This window comes from Phyllostomus hastatus, unplaced genomic scaffold, assembly GCF_019186645.2.
Source record: "Phyllostomus hastatus isolate PE091 unplaced genomic scaffold, TTU_PhHast_1.1 phas_contig_348, whole genome shotgun sequence".
Taxonomy (NCBI): domain Eukaryota; kingdom Metazoa; phylum Chordata; class Mammalia; order Chiroptera; family Phyllostomidae; genus Phyllostomus; species Phyllostomus hastatus.
In genome coordinates this window covers 7,686,206-7,708,459 of record NW_025333860.1, presented here as the reverse complement: position 1 = coordinate 7,708,459, position 22,254 = coordinate 7,686,206, and the positions used below count along the sequence as shown (strand labels likewise).

The 22,254-nt window shown below is 38.9% G+C and overlaps 1 protein-coding gene across 5 annotated transcripts in view; it reads right to left on the bottom strand.

Moving 5' to 3' along the window:
• Nucleotides 1–22,254, bottom strand: part of AP4S1 (adaptor related protein complex 4 subunit sigma 1) — a 68,820-nt gene that overhangs the window by 33,826 nt on the left and 12,740 nt on the right. For 2 of the 5 annotated variants that reach the window (XM_045841266.1, XM_045841267.1), the window contains exons 2-5: nt 12,317–12,524; nt 9,583–9,669; nt 8,330–8,398; nt 2,996–3,077 (exon numbers count right to left, since the gene is read on the bottom strand). In XM_045841266.1, the coding sequence (XP_045697222.1) occupies nt 2,996–3,077; nt 8,330–8,398; nt 9,583–9,669; nt 12,317–12,454 (376 nt within the window). In that variant the 5' untranslated portion in view covers nt 12,455–12,524. Of the gene's footprint in view, nt 1–1,165; nt 2,581–2,995; nt 3,078–8,329; nt 8,399–9,582; nt 9,670–12,316; nt 12,525–22,254 lie in introns of those variants that run through there. The other 3 variants (XM_045841263.1, XM_045841262.1, XM_045841265.1) reach the window with 3 other exon arrangements.

Genomic DNA, 22,254 nt, shown 5'->3' with positions numbered 1-22,254 from the left:
TAGGGCCCCAGGAAAAGGACCCTAGTTGTCCAGGTTAAAGGCAGCACTGCTGCATTCCATTCTGACGGAAATAAGCTGGGTCTTTAAGCCTCTTTAAAGGCACCAAATACCAAAAAGGCTGTTACGGTTTTCTGCACCTTCACATGTACAGTAGGTACTCTTGCATGGAGAGGTCGGATGTCTGCCACAGGACACCACTCAGGGTGCTGCCCCCATGAGTCAGCAGGAGGGGGCACAGGCAGCTCCTCTGAATGATAAATTGTCTGAAGAATTCAGCAAACCTAAGGCTTCAGGGCGGAGCATATTTCGGGAAGCTTATCAGTTGTTTCCTAAAAACTATCCTTTTAAAAAAATTTTATTTACCTTTATTTTTATTTATTAAACTAAAAACTATTTAAACTCATGTAATCTGAAGTCTTAAACAAGCCTACCAAAGTATGTAATAGGGCATACTCTCCTTCCAGAAGCAGGGCCTCAGGAATCTGCAGACGACATTTCAGCCCAGTGGGTGGAGTGGAATGTGAAGAGGGTGCAGGGACTTATTCATGGCACGTGAGTGATTTGGGTCATTGATGTGCTTGCTCCCAAGGGCGCAGTCTGCCCCACCAGCACGACTGTCACAGAGTTTGCACTTAGCAGAAGGGTTTTGAACAAGTCAAAATTTCTGTCCTGCTTTTTGTGCTTAGGTTGTTTCTTTATAAAGTCCCATCCCGTCTTGCTTTATGAAGTAGAACAAGCTCATACTAAGGAGAAATGTAAATGGTGCATTTTATTTCTTAAACTCTACCCATGCAGACTCTGGGTCCAAGGCGGGAAGCTTCCGCCCTCCTGCTGCTGCACCAAAACTGAGCCTTAAATTGTATCTGTCCTATGTGGGTTGACAGGGGAGGCTTTCGTAAGCTTGAGTGTACACAAGATTACATGCTTTGATTGTTGGCAGGACCAACTCCAGGTTGTGATATCAGCTATCTGTTTTCAGCCCTTCAAGGACTAAGGAAGTCTTCCTGGAACAACAGACCTGAGCAACATTACATGTTCCAGCAGGTTCCTGGTTCCATGCTGCCAGGGTGGTGGCACAGGTCATTTGGGGCCTTACAGAGAGGAAGCAGGAAGCCAGCTACACCTCTAAAAGGCTCCCTGGTCTTACCATCATGAAAGTGGCATGTAGAGGTACTCCCCACACACATGACAGGTAAAAAAAGAACTATGTCTGAGGCACGGTAGAGTCGTGGGTTTTTAATTTGATTGTTTTTAGATGGCTGAAGACACAAAAGCTTTAAGAATGTCAGCAGAAGACAGGTGCCCCAGGCCCTGCCTGGCCTGTCACCTGCTCCACTTTCAGAGCTTCAGAGATTTCCATGAAATTACACCTAGAAAGACTTAGTTCCCTTCTCTAAAAGATGCAAATGATCTGTCGGATGGATATGCTTAAGTAATTCCTCAGGACAGTAAGTAAATTGGTCAGAGCAAGAGAAGGCAAAATGAAACTAAGCGAGGGGAAAGGTACAAATTGTGTGCCTCAGTACGGAAATAAAATTCAAACAAGAATGCTGGAGCTCATTATGTGGACCTATGCTATACACCAGAGATACAAAGGCAAACCCATCTCTACTTCTAATAAATACCTAGTCAATATATGAGACACATCACCACAGCTAGTCCAGCTGCACTCCATACCCTGTCACATCGGATTCACTTTAACTCTCTGAATGTCTAAACTTGTGAGACTCTCTCCTCCTGTTCCAGGTGTAAGATAACTCAGCTCAGTTACCTAGAGTCGTGGCAACATCAAATATTAAGGCTGAGCGGATTTTCAAGCTCTTCTAATCTAAATCTGCCATGAGTGGTTGTGTGTCTTGCCGACACACACGCTGGCAGGTGGCAGTGCTGGAAGCAGAATTTGGGCTCTGCATTCCCAGGGAAGTGTCTACCAGCTTTCCCTAACTTCCTGATGACTTTTTAAGTCAAGAGGCATTTCTTGTTCTCCTATACAAGGAGGAAGAGGCTTATTTTGGAATGCTTTAAAGGGCTTGGTTAAAATGGAATGTTACATGCTGATATACAGCCTGGGCTTGGATCTCCTAGGTCAAAGGGACCACAGACTCAGGTCACTCACCACTAGAGGGCACTCAGATTTTCCCAGTTCATTTAAAAAGGCTTCCAAATACTGCCTGCAAATGAAGTCTATCAACATGATGACATTTTCTATCAGTAGTAAAAGGCAAACGGCCATTTTTCCAGACTATACTGACTCTGGGCATAGGTGTCTAAATGCATGTATGTATGCATATACATACACATGTTACAATTAACATATGTTTGGTATAGTTAAGGTTACTATTTTAGATTCAGCCTGGTACTTTCCCAAAGGACTCTTATTTATTGCTTCCAGGTGGTAAGCACATTTTTGAAGGAAAAATTAACTTAAATGTCAACTCACCTCCAGACTACTTACACAAAACCCAGTGGGCTCCTGCCCAAACCTGCAGGCCCACAGTGTTCTAAGCAAGTCATGCTTGTTGTTGGGATACTTTGGATACTTTGATTTAAAAGGGAGAAGAGAAGAAAAGGAGAGCATTCCTGCTTCAAAGGGAGATGAACAGAAACCAGGCGATTTCTTTAACCCTCTAGCTTACATTCCTCATGGCCTCACTCTGATCATGTGGAGAAGTCCTGGAGACTCACACCTGGAGCTAGGCAACCCATTCTTTCTGAGGACCAAGACTTCCTGCCTGCATTATTAAATTCTAAAAAAGGTCTATTTCATATACTGAAAAGAAGTTAAATTAACATATAACAGTTATTATTTATTACTACCATAGAATTGCCCTGTCTGAAAAGCATGAAAATCTTAAGAATGGTCTTTGTAAAGAAAGGTGGGGTGTTTCTGCAACGCACCTGACTCTCTAGCTGTCGGGTTTGAGTTGATGATTAGCGTCTGGAGTCTAGATTCTGCTAAGTTGTTTTCCCGCCCCATGGCACTTATGGCACTTACCTGATAAAGACCAGCTTGAGTTTTGCCAAGTACTGTGGAAAACCTGGCTCATAGCACTGAAAAAGGATACATCCAATTCACTCTGGAAGAGAGAAAAGGGTGCAAGGATGAGAAGGAGACGCTGGCACACCAGGCACTTAGCAGAGGTAGCGGCGGCTCTGTCCACACAAGCGGAAGTGGGTGGAAGAGGCTACTCTGTGCGCAGAAGCGTGAGAGTGGAAAGCCCTGAGTTTGGGGTTGTGATTTTAAAAACATGCTGCCGTCTGAAGGAATATACTGGCCAAAACAATTATCTTTAGAACATAGAGGGGATAAACTAACTCATCCTTTACAGATGATAGGTGATTTGTTTTGATAGGTTTATCAAAAACCTTAATAATGTGTATACCCTTTGAATCCATCGGTTTTACCCCTAGAAGTTTATCTTAAGGAAGTAATTAGATAACAGCACAATGATGTGTGATGGGATATTCAGGGTCATGTTTACAGTAGCAAATTATTGAAAACAAGGGGGACTAGTTAAAAAATTATAGCAGATACTCAAATGATGATATCAAGTAATGACATACTGCTCAAAAATAAAGCAAGTTATACAGTGGTAAATACAGCATTAGCCTGTGCATGTCTGCACACACGGAGGTCCATGCAGGCAGGCAGAAACAGACACACATGAAGCCCGAGAGGCATGCACCCGACAGTGTGCACCAGGAAGTGACGGGCTCACTGATCTCCCCCTTCCATTCGCTCAGAAGTATTTTTAACTTTGTTCCATGAACATAGACATTCATGTCATGCATAAGTCACAGAGGGAGAACAAAAAGTAGACAGTTAAATTCATCTTGGAAAGGACTTAAGGCCTGTTGTGCGCAGCACTGCCAGCACTTCCGCAGCAACAGCCCTCAGCTCCTGCGAAGCTGCTTCCTTTAACACTACCCAGGTTGGCTTTCTGTTTTGACACGTGATGCTGAGACGCTTCTTTCAGCCCAGACAGAAGCATGAGACAGATCTCCAAATGTTAAAATTTGGAAACTCTAAGATTAAAAACAGTCCCAGAAAGAATGTTTAAAACTCAGAAACCTAAAAATAAATTTTAGATGACAAGGCATTCTCCATGAGTGGGACAGTTTCTATTTTCTTTCCCATAGTACTCTTTTCCCTCCTTTTTCTCTTCTTTTTGTTTCTCCTGTCATCCTGAACTGGGTCTTCCAAGTCCTCTATAACCACCAGGTTTAAATTAAAGTCTAAACTTTACTTCTGTGGTTTATGTGGTCACTGACTCTCCCTAGAATTACAGCTGGAATTCAATAACATGCTATTTATGCTCAGTTACTGAATATGATAATAATAATTTTAAAAACCTTAGCAATGATAGTGCTTGCAGCCACTCTTTATTCTCCCAGGTTTAAAACATTGCCAATTTGGGAAATTACATTCTTCTTGATAGGTGTCCCCTTAAAGTGGTTAATCATGGCCAGCTCTGAGTCACAGACCCTGACTTGAAACCAGTCTGTGCTGAGGAGGGGAGGAGTGTCCAGAGGTGGGCAGGAGCGAGTTATGCTGCCCAATATAGTAACCACCAGCCTCATATGGCGACTTAAATTAGTTAAAATTAAATAAAAGTAAAGTTCCTCATTTACACTGATCACATTTTAAGTGTTCAAGAGGCACATATAGCTAGTGCCTACTACACTAGACAGCACAGGTGCAGAACATTTCTGGAACTACTGAAAAGCTCTCTTGGATACTGCTGGTCTGTCCAAGCAATCGATACAGAAATGGATTTTAAAGCCAACTTCAGCGCTCTGTCCCCTCAAAGCCTGTCTCTAAAATAGCCAACTTCCAGGTTTGGAGGGCACCAATCCCCTCCTAGTTAGAGGCACTATGGTGGCACAGAGGCCACCAGGCAGCTTCCCAGCTGCAACATCGGAATTAGGAAGCAGCTGACAGTAAGCCTCATGCATTAAGGCAGTGGCTCTCAGACAAACATGGATCAGAATCACCTGCACAGCTTATTAAAACAGATTGCTGCATCTCAACCCAGCATCTCTGAGTCAAAAGACTGGGGTGCATCCAGAATTTTTATTTCTTACCAGTTCCTAGCTGATGCTTATGCTGCTTGTTCAGGAACCACACACTGCGAACCTCTGCACTAAGGCAAAACAGACAGGCTAATGGATTGTTCCGTGAAGGAGTTTGCCAAATGTTACTTCCGGCATTTGGAGTTACACTGACAATAAAACTGCTTTTTTTTTTTTTTTTAAAGATTTTATTTATTTATTGTTACAGAAAGGGGAAGGGAGGGAGAAAGAGAGGGAGAGAAACACTCCCTCTTGTGAAAGATCATGTGAAAGAGAAACATCAGTTGGTTGCCTCTTGTACACACCCCAACCAGGGACTAAACATGCAACCTGGACATATGCCCTGACTGGGAATCGAACTGGCGAACTTTTGCTTTATGGGAAGACACCCAACCAAGCCACACCAGTCAGGGCAAGATATAACTCCTCAACATGGGTTTTGCCCTTAGCAGGCTTTAGTGCACTCAATGTTACTAACTATGGGTTCCACTCACTGTCTCAGAAAGAAGCAGGATGGAAACAAGGCCTTCCTGATCATTTTATTTAAAAGCAAAATGAAATAAACCAAACAACTTTTAAAAATCAGCTTGTGCTACTACTACTTCTCTAGAATGTCTAACCAAGGCAGAGGAAAGCCTATGGTAGCAGAATAAAATTGTTTCACTGATTCTTTTTATAAAGACTATTGATTTCAAACTAACTACAAAGCTAAAGTCAGCAAGAGAGTGTGGTACTGGCAGAAGGATAAACACACAGATCATTGGAACAGAACTGAAAGTCCAGAAATAAACTCTTATATTTATGGTCAATTGATTTTTGACAAAGGTGCCAAGATAATTAAGTGAGGGAAAAGAACAGTCTTTTCAACAAATGGTGTTGGGACAATTGGATATCCACATACAAAAGAATGAAGTTAGACCCTACTTCCCACCATATACAAAAATCACTCATAATGGATCAAAGACCCAAGTAGGAGCTAAAACTATAAAACTCGAAGAAGACAGGAGTGAACCTTAATGACCTCTGGTTGGGCAAGGCCTTTTTAGGCATGACACCAAAAACATAAGCAACAACAACAAAATTAATTAACTGAATTTCATCAAAATAAAAAGTTATTGTACTTCAAAGGACACCATCAAGAAAACAAAAAGAAAACCACTAAATGGGAGAAAATATTTCCAAATCATATCTGATAGAAGACTTGTATTCCGAATATAGAAAGAACTCCTACAACCGAACAATAAAAAGACAAATGCAATTGAAAAATGGGCAAAGGATTTGAACAGACATTTCTTCAAAAAAGATATACAGATGGCCAATAAACACATAAAAAGATCCTCAACATTTTATCCATTAGTGAAACACAAATGAAAATCTCAACTGATTGGCCTCTATGCCACTTGACCCACTAGGATGGCTATAATAAAAAAAAGACAGATAATAAGTTTTGGTGAGAATGTGGAGAAATGAAAACTTTCATACACTGTTGATGGAAATTTAAATCATTCAGCCACTTTGGAAAAGTTTGGCAGTTCATCAAAATGGTTTAAAATTTTTTTAAAAAATTTTTCAATTATAGTCATCATTAAATATTATATTAGTTTCAGGTGTACAGCATAGTGGTTAGACATTTCTATAACTTACAAAGTGATCACCCTGGTGAGCCCAGTACCCACCTGGCACCACACATAGTCACTACAATATTAGTGACTATTCCCCGTGCTGTACTTTATAGCCCCATGGCTATTTTGTAACAACTAATTTGCATTTCTTAACCCCTTCCCCCTTTTCATCCAGCTCCCTAACCCCCATCCCATCTGGCAACCATCAGTTTGTTCTTTGTATCTGTTAAGACTGTTTCTGTTTTGTTTGTACATTTGTTTTGTTTTTTAAATTCCACATATGAGTGAAATTTCTCTGTTTGACTTATTTCACTTAGCATAATACCCTCTAGGTCTACAGATATTGTTGCAAATGGTAAAATTTCATTCTTTTTTATGGCTAAGTAATATTTCATTATATATATGTACCACATCTTCTTTATCCAATCATCTACTGATGGACACTTAGGTTGCTTCCATATCTTTGCTACTGTAAAAATGCTGCAATAAACATAGGTATGCATATATCTTTTCGAATTGGTGTTTTGGATTTCTTCAGATAAATACCCAGAAGTGGGATTGCCGGGTCATATGGTAGTTCTATTTTTAACTTTCTGAGGAACCTTCACAGTGGCTGCACCAGTTCAAAATGTTAAACATGGAGTTGCCACGCCATCCAGCAATCCCTTTCCTAGGTACAATATGTACCCAAGAGAACTAGAAACATGATTCCACAAAAAAAATGTGCTCACAAATGTTCATAGCAGCATTATTTCTTAATACCCAAAAAGTAAAAATAGCCCAAATGCCTACCAATTGATGAATGGATAAACAAAATGTGGTATATCTGTACAATGAAATACTATTTGGCAATATAAAGGAAACAACTACTCATACATGCTATAACACTGATGAATCTTGAAAACATTATGCTAAGCAAAAACAGCCAGTCACAAAAGATCACCTATTGCACAACTTTATTTATACAAAATGTCTAGAACAGGTAGACTTACAGAGAAAGAAAGCAGATTAGTGCTTAGCGCCTGGAGCAGGTGGTGATGGATAACTGAGAGGGAAAAGCTAATGGCTGTGGTATTTCCTTTTGGGGTGATGACATATTCTAAAACTGATTGTGGTAACAGGCGCACCACTCTGGATACTAGAAACTCAACACTTAAGTGGGTGAACTGTATGGTATGTAAGTTATATTTCAATACACTTGCCTTTTATTTTATTTTTTTTAAAGGACTATTGGAAAGGAACTCATGCATTCCTTAAGAGGAGTAAAAGGAGTTGGTTTTGACCTTGAAAGCAAGGGTTTGGGTGTAAATGATTTAAATTAAAAAGAGTCCTAGTATTTTACAAGGGGAAGCAGAAGAAAGAAGAGCAGAGAGCAAGTTAGATAGCAAAATCTCTTAATTGAAAGAAAGACCTAATAGGCTCTTAGTGTTGCAGAAATGGTTCTTTACAAAGAATTAAGGCATGCATAGTTTTATAACACTGCATGAGCCAGAAGCAAAGGTAAAGAAAATCTGCCATCATTTGAATTTTAACTTTTACATATTAAAGTTCTGTATTAACACATGTTCTCGATAGAGACCCATTTATGGGAGACTGGCCTCAGGGCAAAGCCATTTTTTATTCATGAGACTTACCACTCGACTGAAGTACTCATCTAAAACTTCCACAAAGTTATGGATAAATTCATAAATCGCCATCTCATTCTGAAACAAAAAAGGAAGGATGCGGTCAGTTTTAGAATGGCCCATGTATAAACCAGACCTGAGCTGCCTGGTGAGCAACCAGACTCTAGAGCATGCGGCTTGACATGGAGACAATAATGGGAGCAAAGCAGCATCCCACAGACAAGTCTTCAGAATAGTTTTATGACTCACTTGTTTAACATAAGTTTATGAAGAGGAGAAAATCTTAACCTCTAAAAATTTTTAATGTGCATGATGAATCTAGCTGGACTGAAATTGGGCTGAGTCCAGTGTTCAGAACTCTGAGCTCTACTCCCTGACTTCATCAACAACTGGTTGAAGCACAATTTCTCAGGTTCTGCATGCCATCACTTTTCTATCTGTGAAGATGGGGAAACGACCTCAAAGTCTGCTTCACTGATAAAAAGCTGAGATTTCAAAGTATTTTAGATCTTTAACACCCTTTCATAGATTCCATGGCCATAGGTGCTGTTGATCTGGGACTGACATTTCTGAAAAGGTAAACTAAAATCTGAGGAGATGTAATTACAACACAATCGTAGGCAGTTTGCCTTGTTTCTGATATGTCAGCCCATGCTTAATTCCACAACTGAATGGCCACTATACTGGAGAAGCTGCCCCACGTGTCACACACGACAATGGCAGGGCACTAGTAATACTTGGGGCTAAGGAAGGCTTTCTGTGGTTTTGTACTTCTCCACAAGCTGCTTATCTAATCCAATAAATGTCCTAGGTATGTCTCTTCCACACAGCTTTCTGTAGCGTTGAAAGAAACCAAAATCCTTCAGCCCTGGCCAGGTAGCTCAGTTGGTTAGAGCATTGTTCCAACATACCAAGGTTGTGGATTCAATCCCTGGTTAGGGTATATATAAGAATCAACCAATGAATGCACAGATGGATGGATGGATGGAGCAACAAATTAATGTTTCTTTCTCTCAGATCATGTCAAATGAAAAATTTTAAAATTATTTTTTAATTTTAATTGTTGTTCAAGTACAGTTTTCTGCCTTTTACCCCCATCCTAGCCCACCCCCCTAAAACAAAATTTTTTAAAAATGGGAAAAAGATCAACATAAATCTTAAGGAGGCAAGTAGGGAAGTAAATGTCAATTTAAGAAGAAATAAAAATCAGACTGTTATGCCTAATTTTTTTGCATCTTCCATAGGCTCTTCTGTTTTCTTACCTCAGTGTCATTAACTCCAACCACAATGAAGAGAGCAGCATACTGCCGATATATCAGCTTAAAATCCTTATATTCAATGAAAGAGCACTGGACAAAACACAATTAGATATTAATTGCTATGGTTGACAGGGAATTCTTCAAAATGGCATACATAAATTTTAGGTTCTCACTTGAGTATCTGTCAAGACATTCCTAGAAATACCCAGCATTAAACTGTTACCCATCTTTGCTGGTGGCGCCTCTACACAATGTTCAGCCAGCTACTTGGAAGCACTTGTAGTGGGAGGCGAAAAGTCTGCGCATTCACGCAGGCTCCCGCCTATGCTGCTTCTCTTTCCTTTGCTTGGTTCTGTGTGGAACTCAGCAGGCAAAGCTACTAAATAATCAGCTATTTAAATGTCCTCCAACATGAAAATAAATCAAAACGACAAGATTTTCTTCTTTCCACCTCCCCTAGGCTGTTTTGGAAGCAGTTAGGGATTTAGTTTTGTCCTACTTAACAGTCACTGAAGAACCAAATATATGTGGCACACACACACACACACACACACACACACACACACACACAACAGAAACAAAAAACTCAATTTCTTTTTCCTAGACGCACAGAAAGAATCAATGTAGACTCTTTTATAAATTATTTAAAGATGGCTTTTGTGTGGCAATGCTAGACAAAATCTCTCATTGTAAACAGTGCTTCCTATGAATTAATAACTAGCTTATTACCACTCACTTGTGGATAAAACAGCTCCCTTCCCATTTATCTGTCTCCTACAGTCAGGGGACAAAGAGCAATGGGAAGGCACTGGGTGGACAGGAACTGAGGAGCAGACTGAAGGCAGAGCCTGCCCTTCCTCTGGCCTTTTGGGTGTGCCTGCCCAAATGTGCTTGAGCACCAGCTGCATGGCCTTTTGCACTGGACATGTTGCTCTCGGGTGCCCGGATACACCTGGGAATGAAGCTGCAAGTTCTGATCATGGAATTTCTCCCATGGGAAAGCCACCTGACAAACTATAAAATGGAGAGATATGAGGCTTTTATTTAAAATTAGGAGAAATGTAATAAGTACCAGACCATTCTGCAGCTTCTGGCTCACTGTAGAGCCAGTGTGACTTCTAGTCAGTCAGATCTTCCAAAGAACCACAACCTATTTGAACAAACTGAGGAACATTTTTGAAAACCTCTCAGGAGTTTCTGACATTAAAAAATACATATTAAAGCACCTTTGTGGATAAAATAAAAACTAAGCTGAGATTGGGCTACTCTGGTGCCTGATTATGCCAAAAGTCCAGTGGGTTTCTATTAAAATCTAAAATAATTTAGAATGCTTCAAAAATATCTAACAGTATATTCATTCCAAAGCACATATTTCAAAGGATAACATATCAGTGAAAAAGGTGTTTGAAATAATGGAGCTGAAGTTACAGGAAGATTCAAATGTGAATCTTCTGGAGCGTGTTTATCTTCAAGTCATGGCTATTTACACAGCCCTTTAATGGTTTCTGTTTCCTCTGACAACTACACGAGGCAGTCTGTGCAACAGCAAGCCAAAGTAGTAATTCAAAGAATACTCTTGAGATGTTCCGACTGGAAAATCAATTCAGAAGCCAAGGGAAACACAGTTCCAACGTGTTAACTTCTGAAACACTGATGTAGCTTAATATGTTATGACTTAGTGGTTCCCACAGGCAGCCTTTCTACATAGGTAGTGAAATTGAGAATTGGCAAAATGAATAGGTGTTTTAAACAAGCTTTCTGATTTTGCCTCAGTTTGTTCAGTGATTTCCAATGGGTTCAAAGTTTAGGACCCAGATTAGGTAATTCTTCAATTGAAGTTCTTTCTAAAAATAAACTCAGCTTTAAAAATTCCTATTTATTATTCTTTTAATGATTTAATTTAACCTCAATTTTGGCAGAATAGATGGATTTACTGTTACATTTTTTAACATCCATTTTTCCTATCTGCGTAATAAAATAAGACAGGTAGAAACCAAGCTTGTTTTTATTTTTTTTAAAAGATTTTATTTATTTATTTTTAGACAGGGAAGGGAGGGAGAAAGAGAGAGAGAGAGAAACATCAATGTGCTGAGGGCTGTAGCCTGCAACCCAGGCATGTGCCCTGACTGGGAATCGAACCTGCGATGCTTTGGTTCGCAGCCCACGCTCAATCCACTGAGCTACGCCAGCCAGGGATCCAAGTTTGTTTTTAAATCACTAGTTCCCGTATTCTGTGGGTGGTATGTTCACAGAAATGGTAGGCAGAAAGAACTGCACCCCACATGAGAACCACACTGCTATCCTCTGGCACAAAGTGGGTCTTTAGTGTTTGCCTCTGTACTGGTCACCTGACCTTCAGCTTTTGGCTTAAAGAAAGCCACCTGCTACAGGCAGTCCTAAGAGTTGCAAAGGCTGAATCCATAAAAACAAATAAAGAAGATATGTCTACTGGCAGGAACACATTTGAGTTGCCATTTTCACCATGCATTGAGACAAATATGCTGACCTAAATATGAAGCCAAGACTGTTCCTGGCTTTCTTTCTTTTTATTTTCCTTAAGGAGATGTAAGGAGATGTAAGAAGAGATATTCTTCCATTTTCATTTCACTTCACTTGCTATTTTCCCTAATAGCTATTGCAAGAATGAAGTTCAAAGAAAATCATGGTCCTTGACACACAGTAGTAACAGATTTGCCCCTGTTGAGTGCAGAGATAAGAGAGAGAATCAGAAACTTACTTGTTCATTGGCTCGAGAGAGACAGCTCTTTATAACCTCTGTTTCCAGAAGTATACGCTTATTGATCTCCACATGTTCATAGTACTTAGAGAGTCGGGTCTGCCCTTGTTTATTCACCATGAGGAAAAATTTTATCATTTTTTTTCCTGGCCAGTGTTTTTCCAAATGTTGGTCAAAAGTTATGGCAAGGGGTGGTTGTAACTAGAACCTGAAGGAGGAAAGAACAACAGAAGGGCAAGATCAAATTTCTCAAAGAATCATATTAAATGTGTTCTATAGATGAGCAAGAAGTAAATAAAGTGTCTTCTTTTATCATTGGTTTTCACTATGATGAACTAAATGAAGTTTTACTAAATAATTAAACATAAATGGTCATTAGTTATCTTCCAAAATATTTTTGAGTATCCACAGTACCTCTACTCATATCTGTTGCATTGATTCATCAACATTGTTGGACACCAAATATGTGCTAAGAACCAGAAGAATATGGAGATGAAGAAGTAATGATTTCTGATCTTCACAACTAGTAAAGGTGCTAGATATGTAAACGACAGCAATCCAAGGTGATGAGTTGTAACTGGTACACAGAAGGGAAGGACAAGGAACATGGCAGGAAAGTTGGGAATAGTTTCCCAAAGAAGGGATACTTAAAAAGTCCTTAAACAATGATCTAGAGGAAATGACACTGAGGCAGAGAAAACGGGGGTAAAGCTTCGGAAAGTCCACTGTAGTGCAGTTCAGAGCGCAGGAAGAATACCCACAGGAAATCGAGTTGCTCATACAAGGTGAAATTGGCTTTAGAAGTCATGCTCAGGAATACATTTATTTCATGGACAGTAGAGACAAGACCTATGTAGGGAAGCTTTTCCTTCCTGAGTGTTGGAAGCAGTGGTCATAATAGCAACTATCTGTCAAAGTCCTCTAACAAAACTGTGTAACAAGTCCTAAAAGGCCTTGTACTAAGCAATTTACATGTTATTTAACTTTCACAATTCTCTGAGGCAAGTACTTCTGTTACCCCCATTTAAAGCACAAGCACATTGAAGGTGAGGGATGTTAAGACACTTAGAGTCCCCAGCTTACTTTGTGTTAGAGGCAAGCTGCAGCTTAGAGGATGAGTGTGTGTGTGGGCCTGTGATGGCTCCGAGCTCATCCTCATCACTCAGGGGTCCATGCTCATGGTTTCATTTCCAAGTCAGCCGTACGGAATCTCATGTTTGTTCCTTTTATAGATTAACACAAATTTTTAAACACAGATTTTGAAATAATCAATTGCAATAAAGCACAATACTGACCGATGGCCAGTCCATCTTTCATCATGAGCATCCAAGCTACCTCAGTGGATCATCTGACAATATCATAGTCACATTTTGTAGTATGTGCGAAACCAGTGCAAAGCACCAGGGCTAACAATACCTCTTAAGTAAACTTTTAAAATTTAGAATAAGTTTACAAAAAAGTTGTAGCAGATTATGGGGGATAATACTTGGACTAAGTTTTATACCATTTTTTGCATTCCCAGCTCATCTCTTATTTCCTCAGCCCTACCAGACAGGTGGCTGTGGCACAACAATCCAAGGAGAAAGTGCCAGACCCAGTTGGGCAACGCCTGGGGTTGCTGTGTTCGTTCAGTGTGCAGAACAGGATGTTATCTAGACCAGCTCAGCAGGGATATGACAGCTGTGCCATGGGCGACACCTGTGGTCATTCACTCTCTTTTCCAGGAAAATAAACTCACTACCATAGGTGGGATTGCGACACACTCTATATTGTTAAATCATTTGGTATTATGCATTGCTGATTTTTAAAAAATATTGATTTGAGAGAGAGAGAGAGAGGAAGAAGAGAAAGAGAAACATCAGTTTGTTGTCCCACTTACTTATGCATTTATTGGTTGATTCTTGTATCAACCTGCCCTGACCAGGGATTGAACCCGCAACCTTGGTGTATCAGGTTGACACTCTAGCCAGCTGAGCAATCCAGCCATGGCCATGTGCTGTTTTTATTCTTTTCACAAATTATTGCCAGTAAATTAAGTCAAGTGACTAGTAAATTAAGATTACCATCCATTTTTTATTTCTTTTCAACAGTTATTTTAAAACTGTATTTATGAAAGTTGGAAAGCCCTGGCTGGCGTAGCTCAGTGGATTGAGCGCGGGCTGGGAACCAAAGTGTCCCAGGTTCGATTCCCAGCAAGGGTACATTCCTGGGTTGCAGGCCATAACCCCCAGCAACCACACATTGATCTCTCTCTCTCTCTCTCTCTCTCTCACTCTCTCTCTCTCTCTCTCTCTCCCACTCCCTCCCTTCCCTCCCTAAAAATAAATAAATAAAATATTAAAAAAAAAAAAAAAGAAAGTTGGAAATTATAATTCTATACCCTGGATTTCAACTGCCAGATAAAAGAAAAAAAATATTGTCTCAAAGGAATTCATGCCTAACCCTTTCCCTTTAAATGCCCTGGTTGCATTAAGTGGTAAAATAAGACGTAAAATGATCCCATTGAGATGTTACACCAAGGGATCAAATTGGTTTCTACCTTACAAGCAGGGCATTCCTTCCTACTGACTTCAAGAGTGAGGACAACAAACAAGGATGTGGTAAAATGATACTCATTTGGGTTCAATTCTTGAAAATAGGAGCTGAAGGCATCTAAAGACTTGAATACAACACTATTTTTGCATACTTACAAACAATTACACAATATGTAACTGTAGAATTATACAGTGGTGATAAAATACACAAAATTATAAATTATTTGTATTATAAAATATATGCCAAAATATACAATGCAGAAACTCAGAACAAGTATATATTTTAGAAGTGAAGATGAATGTTTAAAGCATTTATTTGGCTTACTAACCATCAGGGAGGAGGGAGATCAAGTAATTATGAAACTGAGGTAGGGCAATAAGGAATAAGTTCAGACAAGTGCTGGGAGTGGTGAGGGAGCAGGTATGAACTTCCTCTCCTTATAAACTCTCTGCATTCAACAACACACAAGGTTGGGAAAGACGTTTTGATAGTCAGGAAGTTAGATTCCACACCCAAGAGCCTGTGTGAATGTGCAAAGAAAAAGGAAACCTCACTGGGGAAAGTATTCATTACAGAAAGAGAGCAAGGCTACATAAAGAAAGGCCAAGACTGGGGAGTTAGGTAGACTCAGTAGTATGTGAACAAGTCAGTGCCCCAGGACCCTATGTGATACACACTTTATACCTAGAGAAAAGAGAGACTGGAAAGATGGAAGTACCTATGGCATTGGGAAGTTTTCAAATTTCTGATGATGTATTTTGGGATTTAGAACTGGAAGTCTTGCGCTGACCAATGTGGCTCGGTTGGTTGGGCGATATCCTGCAAAGCGAGAGGTTGCAGGTTTGATTCCTGGTGAGGGCACATGGCGGGGTTGCAGGTTCGGTTCCATTCCAGGTTGGGCACGAACGAGAGGCAACTGATCAATGTTTCTCTATCAAATCAGTTTCTCTCCCAAATCAGTTTCTCTCCCTCTCCCTCATTCAAAAAGCCCTGGCTGGTGTGGCTCATTGGATTGAGAACCGGCCTGCAGACTGAAAGGTCACTGGTTCCATTCCTGGTCAGGCACACACCTGGGTTGCTAGCCAGGCCTCCAGTTTGGGGGTGTAAGAGAGGCCACCAATCTATGTTTCCCTCGCACATGTGTCGCTCCTTCTTTTTCTCCCTCCTTTCCCCTCTCTCTAAAAAATAATATAAATAAATAAAATCTTAAAAAACCTTGCCTAGGGTAGAAACAAACAAATAAACAACCCCCCCCCCCAAAAAAACCCCAAAAAACTAGAAGTCTTTATACAATAGATTGTCGTATCCAAAGATGACAACCAGATTTCAGCTTGGGCGCCAACTGTGACTAACTGTACTCACTGCTTTGAGTACTGTGTTGGGAAGGATCTGGAGCTGTTGTCAGGTTCAGAAGAAAAGAATGCCATGGGTGATTAGTAATGTCAGTCATGGATTAGAAAGCTGGGTGTGGCAACACATGCACCTATCTGTCATCCCTCTCATGCACTCACTCCCTTCGTTCTGCCGAGGGGAAACTGACCCTCTGAGATGTGAAGTCCTGAATTCTGGTCTCCTGACTCATAATATAATGCTGTATTTAATTTGTCACACTGCCTCTTTGCCTCACTTGGTGTGCTAAGTGTTCTTAAATATTCATTTAGGCTTAATAAACATTAATGTCAGGTAGCTTTGGGAATGATCAAGTCAATGTTCTCTTTTCTAATGCCGTTACACAATTAATTTGGGAAATATCAAACAATTCTCTGCATGAAAATAGTATGAAGTTACTAGAAATGAAAATGGTATTCGATGATGGCTAACATCCCTTCTGGTTCTAAATGCTTTCTACATATCCCTAAATTGTACCTTTCTCTCTCTCTTTATCACTCTAAGGTAATATCATAGAAAAACATGTTGATTTGCTCCATATAAATGATTGAAATAAACCCCCCAAGTTAAAAAGCAAATTTCCACCAAGGAAATGTATAGTACTCATACAGTATAATAGTCAAAAGCTTGTATGGTGCTGCTGCTTACTGGTTTTGTGATCCTGCGCAAGTTACTTAATCTTTTTGGACTCAGTCTGACATACCATGGGAAAATAACAATTGTACCTGGTGGGTTGTGAGGGTTAGAGGAGTAAGTAATGTAGAGTCCTCAGAACCTGCTTGGCAGCTGGCACATAATGAGCGCCATATAGGTGTTGGCCAATGTCAGTATGACAGGACAGCACCTTTTCCTCAGTGAGGCCTTTCCTGCTTATGCCAACCCCTTCATTCTAACCACAAAAAGCTGGTCATCCTTTCTTTGAATTCATCACTGTATCTTATAAAACCTGCTACCCTATATCAGCAATTTTCAACTTGTGGGCTGTAGCAGGCACACTGATGAGTCACGAGGACTCTTAAAACATGCTGTACCTTATGATCTAGGCAGCAGCACTAATGTGTTTTCCATTAGACTGTTAAATAAAAATATGACAACAGCGAGCACAATAGCCATCCAGTGTGAATGAATCAAAATTATACCTATTGTTTTGCAGATTGGCAAAAAAAATATTTTTGGTGTAGTGCAGAATTTTAGTAATTAGTTTGTGTACCATGAGATGGAAAAGGTTGAAAATCACTGTGCTTGAGTGATTTTCATTTTTTTATTGTGATTGTAAGAGAGGTATTTTATACTGTGACCTGTATATAGGAACATGTATTATCTGAAAAAAAAAAAAAAAGTTCACAAAACAGTGCTTACCCATTCTGTGCATATTGTACTCCAGTGTTTTCTTTGACATTTCACTTTGTAAAAACTGAAGCTGTGTGGGATTTGGGTTACAAAGATGTATGGATTTTTTAAAATTCAGCAAATGTACTTTAAAGATTCATGTATTTATTATATGTAAATTTCAAAAAGGTTTAATTTATTTATTTTAGAGAGAAGGAAAGGGAGGGAGAAAGAAAGGGGGGAAAACATCAATATGAGAGAAAATCATCAATCAGTTTCCTTTTGTATGCACCTCAATTGGGGACCAAACCTACAACCCTGGCATATGCCCTGACCTGGAATCAAACCTGTGACCTTTCACTCTATAGGATGACACCCAACCAACTGAGCCACACTGTTCAGGATGTTTTATTATATGTAAATTCTATAAACTAATATTCTAGTTAATGATATAAATGTTGAAGTATTTGGGGGAAGTGTACTGACATCTATATTTTGAAATGAACTAAAAACTAAGATAAATTGATGGATAGATGGATGGTTAGATATATGATAAAGTAAGTATAGTAAAATATGGTAGAATGTAGGTGGTGAGTATATGGGAATTCACTTTGAAATTCATATATATTATATAACTTATGATATAAATATTACATACATAATATGTTTATATATATAATTAGCAGTCCCTTAAATGAAGTGTTAAATGAACACTAACTTGCTGTATTTTCACCATAAAATAAATATGCAGACTCTACAGAATAGAAAAATGTAGATAAAATAATGTTAAGTCACAATATCAGAACACTAAATTCTATACTCACATGGATTACAAGTATGTAGAAGGAACATCTAAATAGCTAAAGATTAAAAAGACTGGATAGAACTTTGGCTGAATGGAGTGTTGTCCTATACACTAAAAAGTTGAGGGTTCGATTCCTGGTCAGGACACATACTTAGGTTGTGGGTTCAATCCCTGGTCCAGGCGCCTATGGGAGGCAACTGATAGATGTTTCTCTCACATTGACGTTTCTCTCTCTCTCTCTCTCACCCCCCTTCTTTCTAAAAACAATAAACATATCCTTGGGTGACGATTAAAGAGACCAGATAGAAATCATACAAAAACAACAAGAAATAAAACAAGTAAGAAAGAAAAAGAGACCAGATAGATGAACCTTGAAAACATTATGCTAAGTGAAAGAAGGCAGTTACTAGGACAACATATTAATGATTCAATTTACACAGAATGTCCAGAACAGGCAAATCTACAGTGCAAGCCAAGTAGATTAAAGGCTGCCAGGGGATGGAGGTTCAAAGGGCGAGGGCTAAGAGGTGGAGAGTTCTGATGATGGTTGTACAAACACGTGAATATACAAGAGTACAGAAGTCATTGAATTGTAAACTTTGAATGGGTGAGTTGTATGGTATGTGAATTATATCTTGTAAAGCTCTTTTAAAAAAGAGATAGATAGACCAGACAACCAGGAAGAGCTTCCAATGCCTAAGCTAGAATTATTTGAACAACAAATAACATACTAGATTACAACCCTTAACAGGAAGACAAGCAACACAATTTAAAAAATGAACAACAGATCTGAAACTACATCTGAATAAAAAGGATACATGAATGGCTAATAAGCACTTGTAAAGATGTTCAGCATCATTATTCTTTAGTAAAATGCCAATTAAAACCATTACTATCTCACACCCACTTGAATGTCTATAATTAAAAAAGCAGAAAATAAGTGCTGGCCTGGAAATGGAGACACTGGAACCCCCATACAGTGCTGGTGGGAACATAAATGTTATAGCTACTTTGGAAAACAATTTGGCAGTTTGTTCAAAAGTTAAACACAAATTTATCATATTATCCAGCAACTCTACTCTTACGTATATACTCAAGAACTGAAAACATATGTGCACAGAAAAGACTTGAAGATGAATGTTCATAGAAGTATTATTCATAATAGCTCCAAAGTGAAAATAACCCAAATGTACATCAGCTAGTGAAGAGATAAGCAAAATATGGTATATCTACATACAATGGAAAACAATTCAGCATTAAAAAGGAACAAAATACTACTACATGCTACAAAGAATGGATGAATCTTGAAAACATTGTTAAGTGAAAGAAGTCAGTTGCAAAATTCTACCTATTGTATAATTCCATTAATATGAAATATCCAGAAAAGGCAAATCTATAGGTAGAAATTATACTGGTGGTCACCTAAGGCCAAGAGAGGGAAGTCTGGAGCAAACTGGCCATGGGATTTCTTTTTGGGACGATGTAAATCTTTTAACACTATATTGTGGATTTGTGCAACTATAAATTTACTAAAAATCATTCATTATATATGTACATTTTACAAAGTTCAGAGCTAGCATGAAATATAAGCAGGATACTCAACAGAAAAGCAGAAAAGGAAGGAATTATAATGATAAGCAGATGGGAAAGGAATTATACCAAAATGTTTTTTCCCTTAAACCTAGATGGTAGGACTAGGGGCAATTTTTATTCTCAATCCTTACTTTATTACCCAAGTTTTAAGAAGTGTGTTACTTTAAAAATATTTATTGATTGAGTTTTAAGACAGAGCAGAGAGAATGTGAGAGACAGCGACAGAGAGAGAAATAATAATTTCGATGCTTCCATTGGTCGATTCCTGAATGTGTCCTGTCCGGAGAGTGAACTGGTAACTTTGGGGTGTTGAGACAACACTCTAATTAACTACACTGCCAGGCCAGGGCCAAGGCTGTGTTACTTTTAGTGCCATACACACAAAATTTGTTTAAAAGTTGAGTTACATTATGTAACTTTGCCAAATTATTCAACTAAAAAATGTTTACTTTGAAATAATGAAGATGTTTCATTTCTTGTGGCATTTCTAAATGTCATATTTCTTTAAAATATATATTGTTTTTCAAAATGGATGTGCTGAGAGCATCAATTAGTATAGCCAAAATACAGGAACTATGGAAACAGATACTACTAGGTTCTATTTGCCACCGTATCAATTCATTCCCTTGGCCTCATGAGCTCTTTTTGAACTTCCCCATACTTCCCTGAGAGGAAACCACAGATCAGTAGCAGATTTTCATCTAATTTGGAGCACTTAGCGTTTGTAATATGTTATATACTTTTTTTTTTTAGACGCTAAAACAATTTGTTTCTTTGCTTCAGTATTTAGCGGAATTCCACACTGATTCAGTCTCCTCATCTGTCACCTGGGAATGACAGCTGCCTTGCAGACTTACTGGGAGCACCGGAGGAGATAAAGGAAAGTAAAGCACTCAACAGAGTCCCCTTGTTCCTCCTCCTCCTCCCCAGTGTGAGCTAGATATTCTTCCTAACAGGTTCTTCCTATTGCAGTTCCACTGAAATGTGACTTCAAGAAACTTGTCATCCATTCTGCCTTTCTTTTCATTTTTTCTCCTGACCCTTGTCCCTATTTGCCTATCTAAACCTCTCCTCTATGATTCAGGGTACATTTTCAGTATCTTCAGCTGAGACTTTTACTGCTGTTAAATCTCTGGGTCACTCAAATATTTCAACATTTGATTAATTTGGCATTAAACACATTTATATGTATGCTGCTTTATTTTTTACTCAAATACTTTTTAAGGAGCTAAAACCCTTTAAAATCTTAAATTCCAATCAAATTCAAGACTTGTGGAAATCCCGAACTATCAGTTCTGCAGAAAAATTAGGAGAACACTTTGAGAATAACCCTTAACAGTATATCTGAAAAATCTCTAAAGCTGCATGTATCTCTCAGATGTTTATCTAAAGCCATTTTGGTAAATTTATTAAAAAGTCTAATTAAATTCTGGTCCAAAACACAATGTAAGTCTCCAAATAAGTATGGTTATTTGTAACTTTGAAACACAAATAAAGCAGAGAGAAGCTGGAATTTTTACTGGAAAGGGTAGATGATGTATTTTTGCACATGTTGAAGTATCAGATTTCTTATCCTAAATTATGGGGGGGGGGCAGTGAATGGAAAAATTTTTAAGGTCTTTATTAGGAACATGATTAAGGCGGGGGGAAGAAAAATAGTATTTCAAAAACTGAGGATAAGGAATTTATATACTATTAATAGACCATGACATTGTCTATTTGAAAGTGCTTGTTTTATTTTTGTTCGTTAGTCATCTGTGTGTGTAAGTGTACGTGTGTGTGTGGAGTGGGGGGGAGGGAGGGCTCGAGAAGAGTCTGGCCGCCTGTCATCTGCCAGAGAGGTACCGACTCTCAGGCTTGGTGGTGGTGGGAGGCGTGCACAGCTTCGAGACACAAACAGCTAGTGGTGGGGTTCACACGGGCCTGTTATCGTTATTGGACAGCTCACCTTCCACTCTTCTGAGGATGGAAAAGCTGCTTTGAGGCAAGTAACGGTATGCAGCCTTCATTATCACAAACAATGGAGATTCCACGTATCTTTCAAAATCAAAATTACATTTTTTTTCTCTAAAATGATCTTTCTTTTATTTGGTTTTAGAATCAGGTAATTTATTTTGAAATTTAAAATAGGGAACTAAATTTTTTACTTTAACACAACATGGGCATGGGTTAGAAATAGAGAAGAAATAGCCCTGTATGGGTACTCTTATTCTAAATTGTTTGGTTAAATTTAGCCACACAAATTAAATATTTGTGCTTAATGACTGAAAATCTTCATTGAATTTTT